Here is a 24083-nt window from a genome sequence, read left to right as displayed (position 1 = left end):
TATATTTGTTCTCTTACATGGAAACTTAAAAATAATGTAGAGGAAATATATACTGATTACAAAAACATATAAAGTAAAAGGCTAAATAAGAAGTTTCAAGTAGTATGAGAAAGTTCAACTTCGTAAATTATATGTTTATTTAACATTCTCTAAAATATAAATTAAAAATCCCAGTAAAGTACATAGCAAATTATTTTAGAGGCAATCTTCTATATGTTTTAAACAATAAAAAGAATACTTTACTGCAACAATCCTTCAAATTCTGTTTTAGGTCTGTTATCTATAGGAAAATTATTAGAAGAAATCTGATAAAATGTTACTGAATTTATAAATGTATTTTATTCAAAATGACCAAAATAGATATTGTTTCTATAGATACCCCAAACACCACAAAACATAGAAGTATTATTACAAATTTAAACACCAGAGAAAAATTTTAAATAAACAATTTAACCCTACACCTAAAAGAACTAGATAAACAACAAGAAAAGCCCAGAGTAAGTAGAAGAAAGGAAATTACAAAGATCAGAGCAAAAATAAATGACATAGAGACTGTAAGAAAATACTATGAATAACTATATACCACAAATTGAACAACCTGGGCAAAACAGACAAATTCTTAGGAAGATTAAATCTTCCAAAACTGAATTAGGAAGAATGAAAAAACCAGAACAGACCAATAACAACTAATGATATTGAAGCAGTAATTTAAAAAAACCCCAGCAAAAAATTTTGGACTAGATGGCTTCACAGGCAAATTTTGCCAAATATTCAAAGGAAATCTAACACCTATCCTCCTCAAATTATTCCAAAAACTTCAAGAGGAGGGAAGACTTTCAAGCTCTTTTTATGAGGACAGCATTATTCTAATTAAAAACAAACAAACAAACAAAAAAACAGATAAAGACAAAGAGAGAATCTTAAAAGCAGCAAGAGAAAAACAGTCAGTTACCTACAAGGGAGTACCCATACGACTGTCAGCTGATTTCTCAACAGAAACTTTGCAGGCCAGAAGGGAGTGGCAAGAAATATTCAAAGTGATGAATAGCAAGAACCTACAACCAAGATTACTTTATCCAGCAAAGCTATCATTCAGAATTGAAGGTCAGATAAAGAGCTTCACTGATAAGAAAAAGCTACAGGAGTTCATCACCACCAAATCAGTATTACATGAAATGCTGAAAGGTATTCTTTAAGAAGAGGAAGAAGAGGAAGAAGAAAAAGGTAAAGATAAAAATTATGAACAGCCAATACATATCTATCAACAAGTGAATCTAAAAATCAAGGGAATAAAAAATCTAATGAACAGAGTACACTGGTGAATATAATAGAACAGGGGCATAGAAAGGGAGTGGACTGACAATTCTTGGCGGGAAAGGGGTACAGGGGTGCAGGAAGAGACTGGACAAAAATCGTACACCTATGGATGAGGACAGTGGGAGGGGTAAGGGCAGAGGGTGGGGTGGGAACTAGGTGGAGGAGAGCTATGGGGGGGGGAAAAAAGAGGAACAACTGTAATAATCTGAATAATAAAGATTTAATTAAAAAAATATAGTCTATTGATTTTTTACAGAGAGGAAGGGAGAGGGATAGAGAGTTAGAAACATCAATGAGAGAGAAACATTGATCAACTGCCTCCTGTACACCCCCTACTGGGGATGTGCCCGCAACCAAGGTACATGCCCTTGACCAGAATCGAACCTGGGACCTTTCAGTCTACAGGCCGACGCTCTATCCACTGAGCCAAACCGGTTAGGTCTCAGTGGGGCATTTTTATACACCAATAAAGATCAGAAAGAGAAACTAAGAAAACAATCCCACTTATTATTGTAACAAGAAAATAAAGTACCTAGGAATAAATTTAACAAAAGAGATAAAAGACCTGTACTCATAAAATGATAGGATATTGAAAAAAGAAATAGAGGAAGACACAAACAAGTGGAAGCATATACTGTGTTCATGGATTGGAAGAATTAACATCATTAAAGTGTCCATACTACCCAAAGCAATGTATACATTCTGTGCAATTCCCATGAAAGTACCAATAGCGTTATTTCACAGATTTAGAACAAATATTCCAAAAATTTATATGGAACCCAAAAAGACCCTGAATAGCCTTAGCAATCTTTTGAGAAAAAAGAACAAAGTTGGAGGGAACACAATACCAGGTATCAAACTCTAGTACAAAGTCACTATAATCAAAACAGCCTGGTACTGGCACAAAAACAGGTGTTCTAGATCAATGGAACAGAACAGAGCCCAGAAATCAACCCATGCCTTTATGGCCAATTAATATTTGACAAAGGAGGCAAGAGCATACAATGGAGTCAAGACAGTATCCTTATTTATTTTTACTAAATTTTTTTTTTTTTACATATTTTTATTGATTTCAGAGAGGAAGGGAAAGGGAGAGAGAGATAGAAACATCAATGATGAGAGAATCATTGATCGGCTGCCTTCTGCACGCCCCACACTGGAGACTGAGCCCACAACCAAGGCATGTGCCTTTGTCCAGAATCAAACCCGGGACCCTTCAGTCTGCAGGTTGACGCTTTATCCACTGAACCAAACCGGTTAGGGCAAGACAGTCTCTTTAATAACTGGTGTTGGAAATATTGGACAGATAGATGCAAAAAAAAAAAAAAAAAAAAAGGAAAGAAAGAAAAGAAAAGAAACTAGACCACCAACTTAACATCATACACAAGAATAAACTCAAAATGGAAAAAAAACTTAAATGTAAGTCGCAAAACCATAAAAATCCTAGAAGAAAAGAGGCAGTAAAATCTCAGACATCCCTTATAGCAATATTTTTGACAATATATCTCCTAGGACAAGGGAAATAAAGGAAAAATAAACAAATGGGACTATATCAAACTAAAAAGCTTCAGCACAGCAAAAGAAAACATCAAAATGAAAAGAGAACCCACTGTATGGAAGAAAATATCTGCCAATGATATATCTGGTAAGGGGTTAATTTCTGAAATATATAAAGAACTTATACAACGCAACACCAGAAAGATAAACAACCCAATTAAAAAATAGGCAAAGGATCTGAATAGACGCTTCTCCAAAGAGGACATACAGGTTGACCAAGAGACATATAAAAAAATGCTCAACGTCACTAATCATCAGAGAGATGCAAATTAAGACCACAATGAGATATCACCTCACACCTGTCAGAATGGCTACCATCAATAAACCAACAAACAAGTGCTGGCAAGGACGAGGAGAAAGGGAACCCTAGTGCACTGTTGGTGGGAAGGCAGACTGGTGTAGCCACTGTGAAAAACAGAATGCAGGTTCCTCAAAAAATTAAAAATGGAACTGCCTTTTGACCCAGTGATCCCACTTCTGTGACTATATCCTAAGAATCTCAAAACACCAATCACTAAGAATATATGCATCCCTATGCTTATAGCAGCATTATTCACAATAGCTACGATCTGGAAACAGCCCAACTTCTTGTCAGTACCAGTAATTGAGTGGATAAAAAAGCTGTAGTTGCCCTGGCCAATGTAGTTCAGTTGGTTGGTTGAGCGTCATACATGCACTGAAAGATTGCTGGTTCAATTCTCAGTCATGACACATGCCCAGGTTGCGGGCTCAAACCCTAGTAGGGAGCATGCAGGAGGCAGCTGATTGATGTTTCTCTCTCTCCTTCTCTCTTTCTATCCCTCTCTCCCTCCCTCCATCTCTCTAAGCATGTACTTAGGTAAGGATTAAAAACAAACAAACAAAACAAAAATATTTTAAAACAAAGTTATGGTACATTTACACAATGGAATACTATGTGGCTATGAAAAAGAAACAATTCTTACCCTTTGCAACAGCATGGATGGACCTGGAGATTATTATGCTAAGTGAAATAAGTTAGTCAGAGAAAGACAAATACCATATGATCTCACTTACATCTGGAATCTAATGAGCAAAATAAACTTATGAACAAAACAGAACCAAAGGCATGGAGCAGTGAAACAGACTGAGGGATGTCAGAGGGAAGGGTGGTGGGAGAGACTGGGTAAAAGAAAGCAAAGATGCCCGGCAGGTGTGGCTCAGTGGTTGAGTGTCAACCTATGAACCAGGAGGTCACAGTTTGATTCCCAGTCAGGGCACCTGCCCCAGTTGCGGGCTCCATCACCAGTGTGGGGCGTGCAGGAGGCAGCTGATCAGTGATTTTCCCTCATCACTGATGTTTCTCTCTCTCTCTCCCTCTCCCTTCCTCTCTGAAATTAATAAAAATACATTTTTTAAAAACGTGATGGGATTAGCCAAAGAACATATATGTATAACCTATGATCACAGACAATAGTGTGATGAAGGCAAGGGGAGGAGAAGGGTCAGGGGTTGGAGGAGGTGGACAAAGAGGAGGAAAATGGAGGATTATCTGTAATAGTGTGAACAATAACAAAAAATTAAACATCCAGAAATCACTACCCAACATGGAACTCGAGTATTTTCTTTTTTAAATGTATTTTATTGATTTTTTTTACAGAGAGGAAGGGAGAGGGATAGAGAGTTAGAAACATCGATGAGAGAGGAACATCGATCAGCTGCCTCCTGCACACTCCCCACTGGGGATATGCCCGCAACCAAGATACATGCCCCTGACCGGAATCGCACCTGGGACCCTTGAGTCCACAGGCTGACGCTCTATCCACTGAGCCAAACTGGTCAGGGCTCAAGTATTTTCTAAAAACAGTAGGTCACCTCTGTGTATTCCTTTCTTAAGAAAAGCCAGACAGTTACTAAAAGAATCATGATAACACTGCTTAAATTTATTGAGATGTTATCCATCTTCTCGAAGTTAAAACTAGTTATATATGCCAGTTTGTTTCTGCTTCTAGATTCTATTTTGTATATGAGGTGTTTCCAAAGGAGATCATTAAACAGAGGGGGAAGAGTTATATACTATATTATATAAATACCTAAAGGAAAAAGAAATATGGAAACATTAAAAAAATCCAAACATTATAGTTTCTTAAATAACTGACAACACTTCCATATAAGCATATTAAAAAAACTTGCAACCTCCAAAGAAAGAATGTTAATGGTGACCAAAAGAAATACCTAATACAAAAGAACATGAGAGCCCTGGTTGGATGGCTCAGCTGGTTGGAGCGTCATCCCATGCACCAGGAAGTTGCGAGTTCGATTCCCAGTCAGCGCACATACCTAGGTTGGGGGTTCAATCCCTGGTTGGGGCGTGTAGGGGAAGCAGCTGATTGATGTTTCTCTCTCACATCAATGTTATTGATGTTTCTCTTTCTCTCAAAACAAACAAACAAACAAACAAACAACACAATAAACCTGTACTGGGGTAAGTATTAAAAAAGAAAAAAAAAGAAAAGAAACAGTAGATACCAGAACCTTTGCTAGGATTTCATTCATTCTACACCTTTCCAAGAGTAGTCAATTAAAGAGGCACTTCTTGGTCCAAATTGCAGCCATACAAATCATTCTTTTGGAGATGTGCCCAAAAGGAAATAAAAGCATACACAGAAAGGTGTTCACTTCAATGAACAACAACAAAACAAAACAAAACAAAAAACACAAAAAAAAGGAAGAAAGAAAAGAAAAAGGAGAGTGTTTCCTTTTAAAATGTATCAGTTTATACACACCTGCATACATTTGAGTAATTCCAAAAAGGCATCAAATCCTTCTAGGAACTTCTGCCTGAGATCATCTGACCATTCAGTTGGTTTGCTAATCAACACATACCTAAAAAAGAGAAAAATATCAAAGAATATATAGATAAACGCTGACATTTTACAAGTTGCAACTGGTTTGATAATTAAACAAAAACTTACTTGAGGTCTAAAATAAGGCTCTGAACTCTTCTAAATTTGAAGGCTTGTAAAGCAGTATATCGTTCAAACTGAAATCTACCCTGGGCATCTCGATGTCTCAAATGATCCATAAAAGTCTTAATGATAATGGTCAGTAGGTTTTCTTCTGTGATAAGCATCCGAGCCTAGAAGGAAGTGTAACAGAGCACATGGTAATCAAAACCTATTTACTAGGAATCCAAGAAAAAGTCACCAACATTGGTTAGAATTTCAGTTTAAAGCTTTTCAACACAACTGAAGTATAATAAAATAAATAATGCATTACTGTGTATTTCTAAATAACAATTACTTACTCCAATTGGCACTTGTATGAAGCAACAATTATATCACGGAGAAAGAAGCCAGAATGTTAGGAGACACATCCAAGGCTCATTATTCAAAGACAATTCAGGGTGGGGGGTCTGAACCAGGCTGCAAATTTTCCTTAACTGAGATATTTAGACACCTATAATGGTATGGTATAATTACGCTAGAATCCAGAGGTTTATTATCAAAGATTCTGTAGAACTTAGTATATATATATATATATATATATATATATATATATGCCTAAGCGACTGTTACGACTGAAATATCAGAACACCTGGTCGCTATGATGCACACTGGCCACCAGGGGGGCAAATACTCAATGCAGGAGCTGCTCCCTGGTGGTCAGTGTGCTCCCACAGCCAACCTCCCACACCGGCCAACCTCCTGCAGTCCCTGCCCCTAGCCAGCAGGCCCTGATCACCTGATCAGGGCCGGGCCCCAGACTGAGATGGTGAATCAGGGGTGGGTGGCAGCAGACACGAGCCCTTTCCCAGGGGGGTCAGTGGCCAACCTCCTGTGCCCTGTCCTTGCCCCTGGTCGGCCCACTGCCTGCCCACTGCAGTGGCGGTGTGGTGGAGAGGGAAGGAGGAGGGGGGAGGCGGGGCACCGCGTGGTGGCGGGGCACCGACAATGATGGCATCAGTGTCTGGTGTCTGTTCCTTCCTTGCCCAGTCCGACGACTGCTGCCTCCTCTCCTGACCCCGCCAGGGCATTAGGCCCCAATTGGCCCTGATTGCCGGCCAGGCCTAGGAACCCCACCTGTGTACGAATTTCAGAGAGAAGAAGGTATACTGGCTAGGGACCTCAGAATCCAAGGAATGACATGGTAGAGTTCTTTGTTTTCACTTCAAATATCCCAGAGCTGAAGAAGCTGACAATCTGCAAATACTAATGGGAACAGACTTAAAAAATTTCTTTTTAAAAACGCCCTGATAAAAGCCTGCTCTCTTTAGCCACAGGAAAGGAAAACTTAATAAAACTTTCAAATAATAACCCCTCCACTCTAGTCAACCACCACAGAAATAAATTGAGGTTCTATTCCCATTGACACCTGCAAAAGCTGAGTGAAGAATCTAGACTTCTACTTTTAAGAGGTAGAAATGTGGTGCTTGACTACAATTAGGATGCATGTCATAACGTACAGGGCAATGCTACTCAAAATATGGTCCACAGACCAGCAACCCCAAAACTGCTTGTGCCAGTTGTGATGAGAAGACGGCAACAAGATAAAATCAACTACTTATAACTATTCAGTTGACATTACTTTTCATAGCAAGATTTTTCCAAAAAAAATATTTTAAGGAGAGAAAGAAAGACAGCAAGAGAGGGGCAGGGGGGATATATTGATTGGTTGCCTCCTGCATGCATTCCAGTTTTCTGGGGATCTAACCTGAAACCCAGGTATGTGCCCTTGATCTGGAATTGAACCTGAGACCCTTTGGTGTTCGGGCTGACCACTGAGCAATACTGGCTAGGGCCATAGCAAGATTTCTGCTGAAAGCAGTAATGTGTGTTTCACGTTCTCATACAAATTGTTTATCTTTTCATAACTGACACTTTGAATAAAACTGCTCTAGAGAGACCCTTAAAAATATTAAATGAATGTACAAGTAACAAATTAATAAAAGGAAAAATAAAAAATATTTAATCCAAAAGAAGGTAAAAAAGGAGAGAAAAAGTAACAAGATAGGTGGGTTAAACAAAAAAAAATCATAAGGTGGTAAATATAAATCCAAATATATGGGTAATTATATTAAGTGTGCAGAAAACTAAAATATTAAGAGTGTCAGATTAGATAAACAACAAAACCCAAATACATGCTTTTTATAAGCAATTCAACTTAAATATAAGGGTACAGAAACGTAAGAAATATAACAATGGAAAATATACAGTATGCAAACACTACCCAAAAGAAACCAGTTGATGCTATAATATCAGATACATTAGACTTCAAGGCCAGAACTATGGTTTGAGATGAAAAGATATAATCTATCTATATATATAAAAGGCTAATATGCAAAGTGTCCCTTCGGGAGTTCGATCACTCACTATAATGTGTGCTGACCACCAGAGGGCAGTGCAGAATGAAGGCCCCAGCTGGCAGCCGGCAGCCAGCAGCCGGCAGCCAGCAGCTGGGGAAGGGAGGCCCTGGCCGGCAGCCAGAAGACCCCAATTGGCCCTGATTGCCGGCCAGGCCTAGGTACCCTAACTGTGCACGAATTTCATACACCAGGCCTCTAGTTCATACATAAAAGGCTCAATTTGGAAAGTATAATTCCAAATTTGTATATATTCAATCAATCACACTGCTTTAAGATATACAAAGCAAAAAGTAGTAAAAGGAGAGAAATCAACAATCATTGTGGGAGATTATTAACATGCTTTGATAGTTCACAGAACAAGTAGATAAAAAAAGTGAGTATATAAAAGACTTACACAATGAAAATGAACAAACTTGACCTAAGTGACATATATAAATACTATGCCCAATAATAAGAGAATATTCTTTGCTTTCAAGTCCACATTGAATATTTACCAAAGCTGACAACATTCTGGGCCATAAAGTCAAGTCTCAACAAATTCCAAAGGACAAGAATCAGAGTATGTTCTCTAACCACAGTGAAATTAAGTTAGAAATTCATAAGAAAATTATTAGAAAATGCCCAAATGTTTCAAAATTTAGCAATATACTTCTAAAAAGAATAATCACAAAGAAGAAAAAAATAGGTTAAAGAAGAAATCACAAAGGAACTTGGTTTTATGAACTAAGTAATAAAAATATGACATAAAATTGTGGAATGCAGCTCAAAACATTGTTTAGATGGAAACTTAAGCCCTAAGAGCTTATCAGAAAAGAAAGGCTGAAAGTCAATAATTTAAATATCTCAAGAAATAACAAAAAGCATGTTAGTCACCCTGAAAAGCAAAATGTTTTCACATTTCTGATCTCAGGGGAAAGCTTTTAATATTTCACCATTACATAAAATGTTTGCTTTGGGTTTTTACTTTTTGTTTTGGCTTTAGATCCTTTATCAGATTAAACACTTTCCCTTTCATTCCTAGTTTGCTATGAGATATTTTTGTCTTAATTCATGAATAAGTGTTTAATTTTCATGAATTCAGGAAAAGCATTTGATATTTTTTCCCTCCTTTTTGTTTGTTAAATAAGGTGAATTATTTCAATTGATTTTTTTCAAATGTTATACTACTTCTGGATGTGATGTATTATCTTTTGAAAAAAATGTTACTTGATTCAATTTGTGTGACCTCATTTGTGGTAATTTTCTTTTCTTATAATTGCCTTGTTGGGTTTTGGTATAAAAATTACAGAGGACTCAATAAAATTGGCAAGTACATTCTCTTTCTCTGTTTTCAGAAAAACTTATGTAAGACAGATGTTATTTCTTTCTTAAATATTTAGAAGAATTCCCCAGTGAAGCCATTTTAGCCTAGGAATTTCTTTATGAGATTTTTATATTAAAATTTTCAATTTGTTTTTTCTTTTCATAACTTGTGTTTTTGCTTGGGAATTTCATCTCATTTCATCTAAATTTCTAATTTTATTAAGTTGGTCCTCATTTTATTTTCTACTAGAGGCCCAGTGCACGAAATTCATGCATGGTGGTGGTGGGGGGGGTCCCCTCAGCCTGGCCTGCACACTTTCCAATCTGGGACCCCTCAGGGGATGTCCAACTGCCTCTTGCAATCTGAGGCCGCTGGCTCCTAACCATTCGCCTGCTGGCCTGATCGCCCGTAATTGCTCCCCTACCGGCCTGATCGCCCCTAACCCAGGATTCCCTCCTCTGGCTGGTCGTAGGCACCCAGGACCTGGGCCAGCTTCACCCGGCCGCAGCCGCAGGTGCCCAGGACTGCGGGGCAGGCAGCCTGTCCCTCTCCCGGGCCAGGCGCAGGTGTAGCCACTGGTGCCCGGGACCGCGGGGCAGGTGGCTTGTCCCTCTCCCGGGCCACAGCCTGGCTGGTCCCCATTCCTCTCTCCCGAGCTCATTTGTGCCTGGCTGGTGCCCATTCCTCTCTCGTGAGCTCATTTGTGCCTGGCTGGTGCCCATTCCTCTCTCGTGAGCTCATTTTGTGCCTGGCTAGTCCCCATTCCTCTTTCCCCAGTGTTGAGTGTCTGAGCCATTACGGCGTGAAGGTGTGAGAACCATTTGCATATTAGCTCTTTATTATATAGGATTCAATATCTGTAAGATCTTGTTTTGTTTAAATTTAAAATTTTCTGTTTTTCTTATTAGTCTTAATAGAGATCTATCCCTCTTTTCTGGTCTTTTCAAAGTACCAACTTTTGGTTGTTTTGATTTTTCTCTTTTGAACATTTACTTTGTTTTATTAATTTCTGCTCATTATTTCCCCTTTCCTACTTTCTTTCTTCTTCTTTTTTGTCATCATTGATTCTATTGCCTTATCTTAATAAGGGGAAGGGACTTCTCAAAATGTAAGATTATATACATAAGCTGTCCTGTTTCTAATGGATAAATTTGTTGGACTAATCAGCTTAATTTTAACTCCTCAGTTCAAAACCTCAGGGAAGTACTATGAGATAGTACAGATTAAGGTAAATTACTTTTTCTCTCCAGATTACATATTTGAGGATATGTTCTAGTATGGTTGAAGGTATCTGAAGTCTCATCACCCATTAATAAAATATTATTCTACTCAGCAACATACAGATCTTAGTTCTCTAATATTTTAAGGCTTTACTTTTAGTAATGAAAAACAAAAAAATTCTTCTTCGTCGTTCAGTACTTACAAGTGAAGGAACTGTGAATATCTGAACCGAGAGGTCTGCGACTGAAAACTCTCTGTCGTGGTCATCTGTCACATAATCACTCTGCAAACGCTCATAGTTCTATTAAGAAGGCAAAAAAAGGCAAGGAGTGCCAGCTATCAGTTACAAAGAAAAGGCAAGCACTACTCACCAGAGTAGGTGCGGTGAAGAACTGGACAGACAGAGCAGTCACGGACACTGCTCGCTCGTGATCATCCTCCATAAAATCTCTCTGCATCTGCTGGTAATTCTAAACAACAAGGGGAAGATTCACCTCTAATCCACATTGACCAAATGGTTAAGGATAATAATGAAAATTCAGTGCTGGAGGTGTCAATGAGATAACACTCACTGACTCGTAAGAATGATAACTGGAATAATTTCTACTAAATAAAGTGTGTATAAATATTGACTCACTGGACAATCCGTTCAAACACAAATGGCAGTTTATGAGCTGAAACAGGAGTAATATCCTGGGATATAGTGGGGCTACACCATAGTGCTTAGCACCATCACTGATAAAACCAGACTTTATTACTTCTGGATGTATATCAGAATCACCTGATGGCTCTTTCAAAGTAAAAGTGCTTGGGCCCCATTCTTGGTGAATCTGCTTTAGCAGATTTGAGAATAGAACACAAACACATATATTTTGAAAAAACTTCCCAATGATTCTTACACACTTCCTTGGTTAAGAACACCTAATTTAGATAAATAATAAAAAGAAATAGCCGTTAGCTTAATCACATGCTGTTAAAAAGAAGAACAGAATTCAACAATATCAATAATCTAGAGTTCATGATTTTTAAATTACATCCATATATACATATGGTTTTAACTAAGATGAGATCTTCCTTGTATAAAATTTAATAGAAATAATACCATAATTCACAATAGGATAGGTTTAAATTTTCATTTATCGTTTCATATCATACATACAGTATAGGTGGATATTCACATTACCATGGCAGACAATGAACAAGAAAAGCCTCACTGAATTTTATTCTATTGATAAAAGATAAAAAGATCATTTATGAAGTTTCTTAGAATTTAAAAGCAACACACTGACATATTACTTTAGCTGCCAATTTTACGAAGGCTAGATATAATCATGGGCAATAGTTACTCTGTATACAACCTGATGATTTTGTTAATCTTCAAGTCTGAGAAACGACTTACCTTTGCAAATCGAACAGCAAACAGTTTCTTGTATTTCAAATCCATAAGCAGACTGCTCATGAACAACTGATGATACATACTCCTAGCACCTTTTGCAAAGGGAGCAGATATAAGAGAAGGATGTATAAACAAGCCAAAAATTACATTCCCCAAGTTTTATATGGACAACTGTATTTTAAATCTCAAGAGCAAAACTGCGTGTTCCTTCGGCTTTTCTAAATATAGTTTCTAACAAAATATAAAGGCTATTTAATTTGGGTCATGGACCCCAGAATCTGTTTGTTTTTTCCCAAAGAATAAGATTGCATATGCTAATTTGAAAAACCATACTTATTTAAATACTTTCCCAAATGAAAAAAAGAAAAAAGAAAAAGAGAACTTAACATCCCAGTTACCTACATAGGTTCCTCTATACCTTAAAAGTTGTTAAGAGACTCACCTTTCCACAATTTGGAATCATTGAGCATCAATCTATCCACGAGAGAAGAATTTTCACCATCTGGCCCTTCTTGTAAACCAACTTGACATAAAATTCGGCGAAGGCCATCTTAAACAGGAAGAAAAGTAGTCATGAAATAGTAACTTCCAATATTAAACTAAAATTTTAGTAAAAATGTTCAAATAAATCTATGGAGTTTTACGTGTTCTTATTAAAGGTCAAACTAAATCAGAAAAAGTAAACATATTAACAATTTTATTAACATTTTCATAAAAAGGAGAAAACTTCCAAATCTTGCATTATACACAGACTCTTATTCAGGAACATCAAAATATATGCCTATCAGAAAGGCAATGACCTCTGATGCTGTAAAGAATTTAAAGAGTAGCCCAGCTTGGGTTGCTCAGTGGTTGGAACGTCATCCTGTGCACTGAAGGGTCTCAGGTTTGATTCCCAGTCAAGGGCAAGTACTTGGGTTGCAGGTTCCATCCCTGGTCCCAGGACGCATGCAGGAGGCAACCAATTGATGTATCTCTCTTACATCAATGTTTCTCTCTCTCTCCAAATCCCCTCCTTCCCTCCTTTCCACTCTCTCTAAAAATTAATGGAAACAATATCTTCGGGTGAGGATTAACAACAACTAAAGAATTTAAAGAGCAAAGAATACAAAAAAAACCAAAAAACCCCCAAAAAACCCCACTGAAATAATCATAGTTCTTCAAACACCAATGTTAATTAAATCATATTATAGCAAAATTGTACTACCAATTAAAAGAAGGGATGACTTCAGTGCTGTAACATATACCAGTTCTTTTTATTAATGCCATGCGAAATGTTCATCATTAAACAAAAATTCACTGTGTCTGTGTAACTATCTATGTGGGCCTACTATGTGACAGGCCCTGGAAAAAAAATTCCTACATCCTTTAAATACTAAACTTAAAAAAAAAGTTGCTCAAATATTGATATAAGCATTAACATAACCAAAACTTTAATACCTTTTTGTTTCATATTTTATAATTAAAATTACTATTTTCAGAATTCTACAAGCATGCAAATAATTAGAAAAAATAGAATTTTTACTATAGCACCTACTTGGCATAAAGGTATCCAATGCAAAACATCAAAACTTAAGAAATGAGGGTAAGAGCTCCAGCCAGGTAGCTCAGTTGATTGGAGCATCATCCCATGCTCTAAAAGGTTGAGGGTTCAATTCCCAGTCAGGGCACGTACAGGAGGCAACTGATGGATGTTTCCCTCTCACATCCATGTTCCTCTTTCTCTCTCCCTTCTAAAATCAATAAACATAGTCCAGCTGGCATAGCTCAGTCATTAAGCATCGACGTATGAACCAGGAGGTCACGATTCAATTCCAGTCAGGGTACAAGCCCAGGCTGTGGGCACAATCCCCAGTGGGGGCTTGTAGGAGGCAGCCAATCAACGATTCTCTCTCATCATTGATGTTTCTCTCTCTCTCTCCCCCCCCCGCCCCTTCCTCTCTGAAATCAATCCTATCTAATAATAGAGAAACATGGTAATTAACTGTAACTTCGCTACCCTTCCCATTGGCTAATCAGCGAAATATGCAAATTAACTGCCAACCAAGATAGCGGCCGGCAGCCAGGCAGCTGAAGCGAACAGGAGGCTTGCTTGCTCCAGTGAAGGAGGAAGCCAAGGTTCCCCACCTGCCGCTGCTGGGCTCTGAGCTTGCGCTCTAAGAAATGTTGCAATTATAGAAGCTAAACAAACCCCAGAAACCTGCTTTCAACTGTCAGAGCTGGAGCTGCAACAGTGTTTCCATTATAGAAGCCAAACAAACCTAGATACCTGCTTTCAGCAGCCGAGGTCTCAGAGCTGGAGCCGAGCCTCAGAGCTAAAGCCGGCTCTCAGCTCCAGTGACAGCCATAGAAGGTAAATAAATCCCAGAATAAAAAAAAATAAAATAAAAAAAAAAGGAGAGGTTGGGAGCTTCAGTCACCCACCAGCCTGAAAACGGTCCTCAGCCCCTCACCCAGACTGGCCAGGCACCCCAGTGGGGACCCCCACTCTGAAGGGGTTGTGACCAGCTGCAAACAGCCATCATCCCCTCATCCAGGCTGGCCAGGCACCCAAGTGGGACCCCCACCCTGATCCGGGACACCTTTCAGGGCAAACCAGCTGGCCCCCACTCGTGCACCAGGCCTCTATCCTATATAGTAAAAGGGTAATATGCAAACTGACCCTAACAGCAGAAGGACTGGGAATGACTGGTCACTATGACACACACTGACCACCAGTGGGCAGATGGTCAATGCAGGAGCTGCCCCCTGGTGGTCAGGGTGCTCTCACATGGGAGGAGCTCTGCTCAGCCCTAAGCCAGGCTGATGGCTGCCAGTACAGCGGTGGTGGTGGGAGCCTCTCCTGTCTCCTCAGCAGCGCTAAGGATGTCCGACTGCAGTTTAGGCCTGCTCCCTGCTGGCAAGTGGACATCCCCCGAGGGCTGCTGGGCTGCCAGAGGGCTGTCTGATTGCCATCTTAGGCCCAATCCCTCCGGGGAGCAGGCCTAAGCCAGCAGGTGGTCATCCCCTGTGAGAGGGCACAGGCCGGGCTGAGGGACCCCCCCTCGCCCCCCCGAGTGCACAAATTTTTGTGCACCGGGCCTCTAGTAAAAGCATAAAAAAATAAAATCAATAAACATATCCTCAGGTGAGGATTAAAAAAATGAGGTTAAGAAAAATAATTGGAAAGGGCGGGGAAAAAAAAAGGACACATATGTAATACCCTTTGTAATACTTCAAGCAATAAAACGATAAAAAAAAAAAAAAAAAGCAAAGTAGGGCCTACCAGCCAAAAAAAAAAAAAAAAGAAAAACAATTGGAAAGATATTTATAAGTCAAGCAAACATGTTCTCTTAAATATCCACACCTTGTTTTTTCACCTATCAGTTCAGTGTGGCAATGCTCTTTTAAACATTTCAATACATGTTTCAGAAATCTTCTTTATAGTTATACATATCAGAATGTCACTTATCCAAACCTCCTCTCTTGCCTGAAGAACAGTATGTAGATAGCTCTCATCTATTCCTGTTTTACTCTTTAATGTTATACACCAAACTTGTATTTTTGGCATTGAACAGAGGGCTCTAATTCTGTTACCATTACATCAAAAAGATTATCTAATTTGTATACTGTGGAAAAACAAAAAACTAAATTAGTAACTTCAAATTTGCAAATTTTCACAGTTGCAAATTACTGGTAACCAAAAGTTGCAGGAATTAAAACAAAGATATCAAGATTCGTGTATTATCCTTTAAACTGCTAACCATTTAGGTTTTATTCACAGTAGCATTTTCCAGCTTGCTAAGTGAAACAGTTCCACAGGTACTCCTTTTTTTTAAAAAAAGGTTCTTTATCAAGTTGTGAGATTTAGATTTCATTAGCATAAAGTCATTTATAATTGTTAAAATACATGTGTGCTGCATTAATTTAAACACAAAATCCTTTGTATGCATATAAAAAGAATCCTGTGGATCAAAATTTGGGAAACAAAGGTTTTTCTGTGCATAAAGATATCCTGAGATGGTATTTTAAAATGTGAAATTAAAGCAAAAAATTCTTTCACTTGGTATTTTTTTCAAAACAGTTTTGCAAGGGCACACATGAGCTCATTTTTCAGTCAAGTAGCACCAGTTTTTCTGAACCTACCTGAATATCCAATAATGCTTCCCAGCCAAGACAAAAGTTTCAAACCAAAATTCTGATGCGCAACAATAGACGAATGCATAACTTGAACTTTAAGTGGCTTTGTCTGTCTACTGGTATTCCTCTTAAAAAGAAATGGCAGGATGAAAAAACAAACTTAAAAAGGCTATTTTATAGGAAAAAAGTTAATATTTTTATTTCATATAACGACAAACTGTTATTTTATTTTGTTTATATTAACCATCCTAATGGGTATGAAGTGGTATCATTGTGGTTTTCATTTGCATTTCCCTAAGGATTAGTAATGCTGAGCATGCTTTCATGTGCTTATTGGCAATTTGTATTTTTTTTTTGTAGAAATGTCTCTTTAGGCCATCACAACTTTTTATTTAACATGTCCCCCTTCACTTCTGTTTAAACCATTTCTTGCCTCCCATTAATTCCATCTCCATAACCCACATCAATACAGTAGATCTTTGCAAAGTTTCTCCATCTACACATATTACATATGTATACATTAAAAAAGATTTTTGATTTATAAAACTGGGATACTATATATACTCTTGTGCATCTTTGTGGTAACTGATATTTTTGGTTAATGAATCAATATTCTGTGGTGTGGATTTATTCAAACATCCTCTAGAGAAGGGCAATCATATTCCATGTGTTTTCAGTCTTCCGTGACTACAAAAAAAGCAGTACTAAGGATCTTTGTACACACACTTACTGGTATTTATATTCTATGGGATAAATTGCTAGAAGTAAAACTTTAATAGATGCTACACTGTTTCCCAAAAATGCTGTTGCAATTTCTTTTTATACAAGTATTCCTATTCTCTGCATCTCTGCCAGCAAGGTATTTTATCACTCTAATTTCTCCATTCTGTTGGGTATGAAATTTCCCTGTCATTTCACTGATTACTGCTGTGTTTGAGTCTTGTTTCATATATGTAGACCACCTACATTTTCTCTGTTGTGATTACTTTTTTCTGTCTTATGAGCATTTTTCTACCTTATGTGTTCCCTACTTGATAATCTATGAGTGCTGTTTATCATAAACATTAAATGTCTTCCCTATTTTAGAAATAATTTTTCTAAATCTACTATTTGTCTACTGATTTCGTTTATGGAATATTTTGCAATGCAATTTTTTAAAAATATTTTTTTATTGATTTCAGAGAGGAAGGGAGAGGGAGAGATGGAAACATCAATGATGAGAGAATCATTGATTGGCTGCCTCCTGCATGCTCCTACTGGGAATCGAGCCTGCAACCAGGGCATGTGCTCTTGATGGAATCGAACCCAGGATCCTTCAGTCCGCAGGCCGATGCTCTATCCACTGAGGCAAACCGGCCAGGGCTGCAATTTTTTTATGTAGTAAAAATAAAATGTTTCTTTTCTAACTCCATTGGGTTCTAGTCTTAGTTAAGAATATCTTTCACCCTAGCTAGTTTGGCTTATTGGATGGAGGATTGGCCTACAGACTGAAGGGTCCCGGGCTCAATTCTGGTCAAGGGCACATGCCCGGGTTGCGGGCTCGATCCCCAGTAGGGCTGAGCAGGAGGCAGGCAAACAATTGTTCTCTCTCATCATTGCGAGTCTCTCTCTCTCTCCCTTTCCCTTCCTCTCTGAAATCAGTAAAAATAAAATTAAAAAAAGAAAAAGAAAAAAAGAAGCTCTCCTTCTCCCTTAAAATGTACCTGGGGTTTTCTAGATTTTCCTCATATTAGTATCTATTTCTGGACTTTCTATTTTATATTATGACTGTATCTATGCAAACACCACCAGAGATTACAAGCACTAATATTTTTAAAAAAGAAAATATTTAGAAGATAAAGTATAAAGGTATGCATGAGAAAATGAATTCATAGAAATAATTATATCCAGGGAAAAAGTAAGGGGAATGGGATTAAGGGATAAGACAGGGGCCACTATATTATTTTATTTATTTAAAGTAAGTATAAAAAATGTATATAATGTGGACACACAGGTGTTCATCATATTATCTCTATTTGTATCTGTACATTAAAAACATTTCACAATATATAAAGTTATTTTTAAAAAGGAGTTTTGCATAAAATGGAGTTACATGGAATAGTTAAAAACAATAAATGCTAACTTTTAAAATAAATTTAAATGTGGGGATGCTTTCTTTTAGAGAAATAATACATGTAATAAATGCTATTAAGATATGCAGCATACCTTGCTATAAGGTACCAAGAAACAACTTCCCTTGAATTCTAATCTTGGTGCTAAAGGCCAGTTTAATTCTTAAAAAGTAACGTGAAACCCTATCAAAAACAAAACAAGACAAAAAGCAAAAAACTTTCTAGAGATGTCGATGTCTCTGATGAAATAAGAAGGCAGAAAATATATATCATCTAAACATTCATTTTCTATATTAATCTTACACAGCTTTAAAAAATTAGATAAAGCAATAATGCAATGCTCAAGAAACTTATCTTCAAATGTAATTTTTGGCTGATGTTGGCTTTACATTAATGAAGGCAGAAAAATGTTTTCGTAAATGCCAAAATATGAAACGAGCAGACATGTCTTAAAATTACTTACCACAATTACTGATTTTGCTTGCTCACAATACGCGAAGTCTCCATATCGAACAGACCTACGTCCCTATAAACAAAGATATTTACAATTAATTTGTGAAAATATTATATTCAGTATTAATAACTTTTGGATCAGGAAACAAATAAACATATTTGAGCATACAACAACTCTAGTCATATTTTAATATTTATAACATTCATTCTATTCATTGATAAAAAGTAAATGAAAATACTTTCCTTCAAAGCTATCTCAACATTTTTTTTTTGTTTAAAGTATTACATGTCTTCTTTTTACCTGATAGACTCCCCCCCAACTCCTACCCCTGAGGGCAAGCCCCCACTACCCCAGTGTCTGTGTCCACTGGTTATGCTAATATGTATGCATACAAGTCCTTTGGTTGCTCTCTAACCCCTGTATCCCAACATTTTCAAGGCATTAATAAATATATTTTCTTGAATAAAGCAACATTTATTCTTTCAGGCTGCTGTAATTTCTTTTTTTAACCAGCTTTAAAAAAACATTGATTGGTTGCCTCCCACACTTGCCCCAACAAGGGCTGGGGACTGAACCTGCAACCCAGTTATGTGCCCTTGACGAGGAATAGAACCCAAAACTTTCAGTGTGTGGGCCAATGCTCTAACCACTGAGAACACTGGCCAGGGTACAATTGCTCTTTTAACAACACAGTTTGCACTCATTTTTGTGAACTGAATGAAATATAAAGGGATGGTTGGGGAAGCCAGGCATTGACTGGACATCAGGCAGCAGGACAAGAAACTTTGGGATTTGTTATAGCTATGTCATTATTAGTTGGCATTGCAAGTGGGAGTAGGAGAAAACAGATAAACTAATACTGAGCAGAGAGCATTTAATGGGGAAATCCATCTTATTCCTTATCTTTTGTTGTGACATCTCTACAATAACTTTTAAAAATATTTCTACATCTTAAAATTTTAATTTGTGTATATTTTTAAATCCTCACCTGAGGATGTTTTTATTGATTTTAGAGAGAGAGGAACATCGATATAAGAGAGAAACATCAATCAGTTGTCTCCCATATGTGCCCCAACTACAGATGGAACCTGCAACCTAGGTAAGTGCCCTGGCCTGGAATTGAACCCCAAACTTTTTGGCTTACAGTACGATGCTTCAAACAACTGAACCACCTGGCCAGATTTAATTTGTATTTTAATCAAAGTAAAACTTTGTCATTCATTAAAAAAAAAACAAAAAAAACCCAAAACAGTTTATTTAGGATCATGGAGGCAAATATTGTTAGTGTTTCTCTCTGGAGATACAGAATAATGCTTGCGCTTCTATAATTTTTATTTTCATAACTGAACATTTTGAATCACTGGGTAGAATGAGGATAACTGTATCTACATATATTTTCTCCTAAACTTCTTATCTAACAATAATTTATAGTTATACCCAATATAAATTTGGGCCAATATTTATTTGTTTGTTTTTTATTTTATTTTATTTTTTCCTTTTTTTTTTTTTTTTTATTGCTTAAAGTATTACAAAGGGTATTACATACATGTCCTTTTTTTTCCCCCCGCCCTTGAGAATCCCCTGGCCTCCCCTACCCCCCAGTGTCTTATGTCCATTGGTTATGCTTATATGCATGCATACAAGTCCTTCGGTTGATCTCTTACCCCCCTCCTTCCTGCCCCCCAACCCTCCCTGGCCTTCCCGCTGCAGTTTGACAATCTGTTTGAGGCAGCTCTGCCTCTATATCTATAATTGTTCAAAAGTTTATAATGGTCTCTATTAACCATGAATGAGTGAGATCATGTGGTATTTTTCCTTCATTGACTGGCTTATTTCACTTAGCATAATGCTCTCCAGTTCCATTCATGCTGTTGCAAATGGTAAGAGTTCCTTCTTTTTTATAGCAGCATAATATTCCATCATATAGATGTACCACAGTTTTCTAATCCACTCATCTACTGATGGGCACTAAGGCTGTTTCCAGATCTTAGCTATGGTGAATTGTGCTGCTATGAACATAGGGGTGCATATATCCTTTCTGATTGGTGTTTCTGGTTTCTTGGGATATATTCCTAGAAGTGGGATCACATGGTCAAATGGGAGTTCCATTTTCAGTTTTTTAAGGAAACTCCATACTGTCTTCCATAGTGGCTGCACCAGTCTGCATTCCCACCAGCAGTGCAGAGTGTTCCTTTTTCTCCGCATCCTCTCCAGCACTTGTCGTTTGTTGATTTGTTGATGAAAGCCAGTCTGACAGGTGTGAGATGGTACCTCATTGTTGTTTTGATTTGCATCTCTCGGATGATTAGTGACTTTGAGCATGTTTTCATATGTCTCTTGGCTTTCTGAATGTCCTCTTTTGAAAGGTGTCTATTTATTAGGTCCTTTTTGGGCCAATATTTAAATGAAATTTAAAAAATAGCTTACACTTATATACCTAATTCTATATAACTTATCTGTGTAAAAGTTCTATTTTATTATGTGACATCAATTTAATAAAAAAATTACTTACATCTCGATCTACTGTAGTTGCAAAGCCAATGGCTTCTTTTTGTGTACAGTTAACAGCTTTCTGAAGAGTATAAATAACTTGTTCGTAGGTATGAACCTCATCATTAAACAGCATGCAATAGTAGGTGTCAGTCTTCTCTCTGTGGGATCAAATATTAATGATACATTATTGACTTGTATATTCCTTGCTCAAGGCTAATTTACAAAGAGCATACTTTGTTCTAGGGAATGTGCTAGTACTAACTACACCAGTCATCCATGGTCCCCATGCTCTATGACACTACTATCTGGTGAGGAAGATAGACATTGTACATATAATTCTATGTGAGCTGCTTTTATTGAATTTAGGATGCTAGAGCAGGGTAAAACAGGTCTGGGAGCTCAAAGAGGAACTGCCAGAGAAGTAATCTGAGACCCGAAGTCACAATTGGCTATCAGTGGCTCTTAAAAGGGAATAATTCTCCTCCACCCCCAACAGTTGACCATTTGACAATGTCTGGAAACAATTCTGGTTATCATGATTAGGACTGAAGTGCCAGTAGCATCTAGTCACAGCGGTTCTCAACCTGTGGGTCGCGAACAATGAAAATACATCCTGCACATCAGATATTTACATTACGATTCAATTCATAACAGTAGCAAAATTACACTTATGAAGTAGCAACGAAAATAATTTTATGGTTGGGGGTCACCACAAGATGAGGAACTGTATTAAAGGGTTGCGGCATTAGGAAGGTTGAGAATCACTGATGGGTAGGGCCAGAGATGCTGCTAATTATTCTACAATCCACTGGACAGTCCCCATAATAAAGAATTAATTTGACTTCAACTGCCAGCAGTGCTATGATTGAGAAACCCTGGGCTAGAGGAAGGTGTAAGCAAAGGCCACAAGGTGGTGAAGGTAAATATCAGGATCTGGAGCACAGAGAAGAAGGGGGAGATTAATCTGGAAAGAGGCAGAAATCTAAAAAACTTTCTAATTAATTTGATTATGCCATCCTAGGGGCAATCAAGAATTTGAAAAGGAGATATGGTCAGTTTGCCTTACAGTGTGGAAAATGAACCGTGAGGGACAAGAGTGGATATGGCAATCCAGTTAGGAAGGCCATATTGTCCAAAAATGAAATTAATGTAATTTAGACTATGATAGTAGTAATGGAGATGAAGAGTAGAAAATTTTGATAGAAGGAATGCCATTTACTAAGAAGCGAAAACAGTACAAAGAAGCAAGATTCTTTCTCTTCTATGCTGGTATCCTGAACTTAAAAATGAACAAAAAAATCCCCCCCAAAAAACAAAACCTCTTCTAGTCTCTTAGATCAATGAATGGTTCCCAACTTGAAGTACATGAAGATAAAGTCATGAGGTACTAATTCATTTTCAACATTTTATTAAAACACTTAACCCGCAACTAATTATCTGAATCACTGTTGAGAAAACAAAAAAGAACTAACACCAATGTCCTTCAGACTCTCATTCCATCCAACTTGTATTCAACTTTAATTATGAAAACAATTCTGACAGCCTGGTTAGAGTTAAAAGTAGCAGAGAAGACTGCCTAAGGCAAGCACACTCACAGAAAAAGCAAGCCTTTAGCCGTAACAGAGCTATGGCAGAATACAGTTTCCAGTCACAAGTCTGTGACCTCCTCAATAATCTAAGTACAAATGGTAAATATGTTAGATGTACACTAAAGAAGCTCAAAGTGTGGAATATATTTTATAAAATTTTAGAATAAAAATGAGTTTGAGCATTTAGTCAAACCAGAAAACTCACATCAAAGAGCTCATTTCCTAATCTTACCTGACAGACAAAATAAAAGGAATTGTAGAATTAACTTACCAGTTTTACCACACAAAGAAGAGAAAATTGCTTATGGCTGAGCTTTGACATAGCTTAAATATGGCTATATACCAACTAAACCAACCAACCAACAGGGAGAAACTACTACCAATTAAGAGGATCACACATATTTTAAAAGTATAAAATCAAGATTACTGTTCTGCTGAAAATTAATTATTGCAAAAAAAAGATTATGTTCTGCCAGAACCGGTTTGGCTCAGTGGATAGAGCGTCGGCCTGTGGACTCAAGGTTTCCGGGTTCGATTCCGGTCAAGGGCATGTACCTTGGTTGCGGGCACATCCCCAGTGGGGGGCATGCAGGAGGCAGCTGATCGATGTTTCTCTCTCATCGATGTTTCTGGCTCTCTATCCCTCTCCCTTCCTCTCTGTAAAAAAAATCAATAAAATATATTTAAAAAAAAAAAAAGATTATGTTCTATCCTAGCTATATTAAAGTTAACATGAGGAATTAGAAGAAAAATGGTTAAAACTGAGTGTGAGGAAATACAAATACAAAAAAATAAGTGGTTGTACTTACACCATCTCTAAATCTGCTGGTAATTCACTTTCTTTTTCCCAGGTTAATATCTCTACTGCATAATGAAACATAATAGCAAAAATGTTGTAAGTTCTTGTTATCACATCTTCTGGTAAATGAATGAGAGGATCCTGAAAAAAGAACAGAAAAAGAAAATACAATTTTGTTAAATGCACATTAATTTTCCTCTTTCCCATTCTTCCTCCACCTCTCAAAATATTACTGTAAAAAGCTGACTGATTTTTCAGCTTAAGCTTCTCTTCGATATTACATCCTACCAAATCAAGCTTCCTAAAATGTTTTATTAAATTATAATCCCAATTCTGAAATCAACTGAACCAAAATATTCAATGGCACTCCAATGTCTAATGAATAAATATAAAAACTTTAG

General features: G+C 37.4%; 1 protein-coding gene across 3 annotated transcripts in view; it reads right to left on the bottom strand.

Moving 5' to 3' along the window:
• Positions 1–24083, bottom strand: part of UBR2 (ubiquitin protein ligase E3 component n-recognin 2) — a 112375-nt gene that overhangs the window by 47484 nt on the left and 40808 nt on the right. For 2 of the 3 annotated variants that reach the window (XM_081093820.1, XM_081093821.1), the window contains exons 5-13: positions 23693–23823; positions 21314–21452; positions 18811–18873; positions 16243–16363; positions 12560–12667; positions 12121–12209; positions 11093–11191; positions 5808–5971; positions 5619–5718 (exon numbers count right to left, since the gene is read on the bottom strand). In XM_081093820.1, the coding sequence (XP_080949946.1) occupies positions 5619–5718; positions 5808–5971; positions 11093–11191; positions 12121–12209; positions 12560–12667; positions 16243–16363; positions 18811–18873; positions 21314–21452; positions 23693–23823 (1014 nt within the window). Of the gene's footprint in view, positions 1–5618; positions 5719–5807; positions 5972–10923; positions 11023–11092; positions 11192–12120; positions 12210–12559; positions 12668–16242; positions 16364–18810; positions 18874–21313; positions 21453–23692; positions 23824–24083 lie in introns of all 3 variants that reach the window. The other variant, XM_081093819.1, reaches the window with a different exon arrangement.

This window comes from Myotis nattereri, assembly GCF_964212035.1.
Source record: "Myotis nattereri genome assembly, chromosome: 6".
Classification (NCBI taxonomy): domain Eukaryota; kingdom Metazoa; phylum Chordata; class Mammalia; order Chiroptera; family Vespertilionidae; genus Myotis; species Myotis nattereri.
Note: the sequence above shows the minus strand (reverse complement) of the source record. Positions and strands in the feature narration are given on the sequence as shown.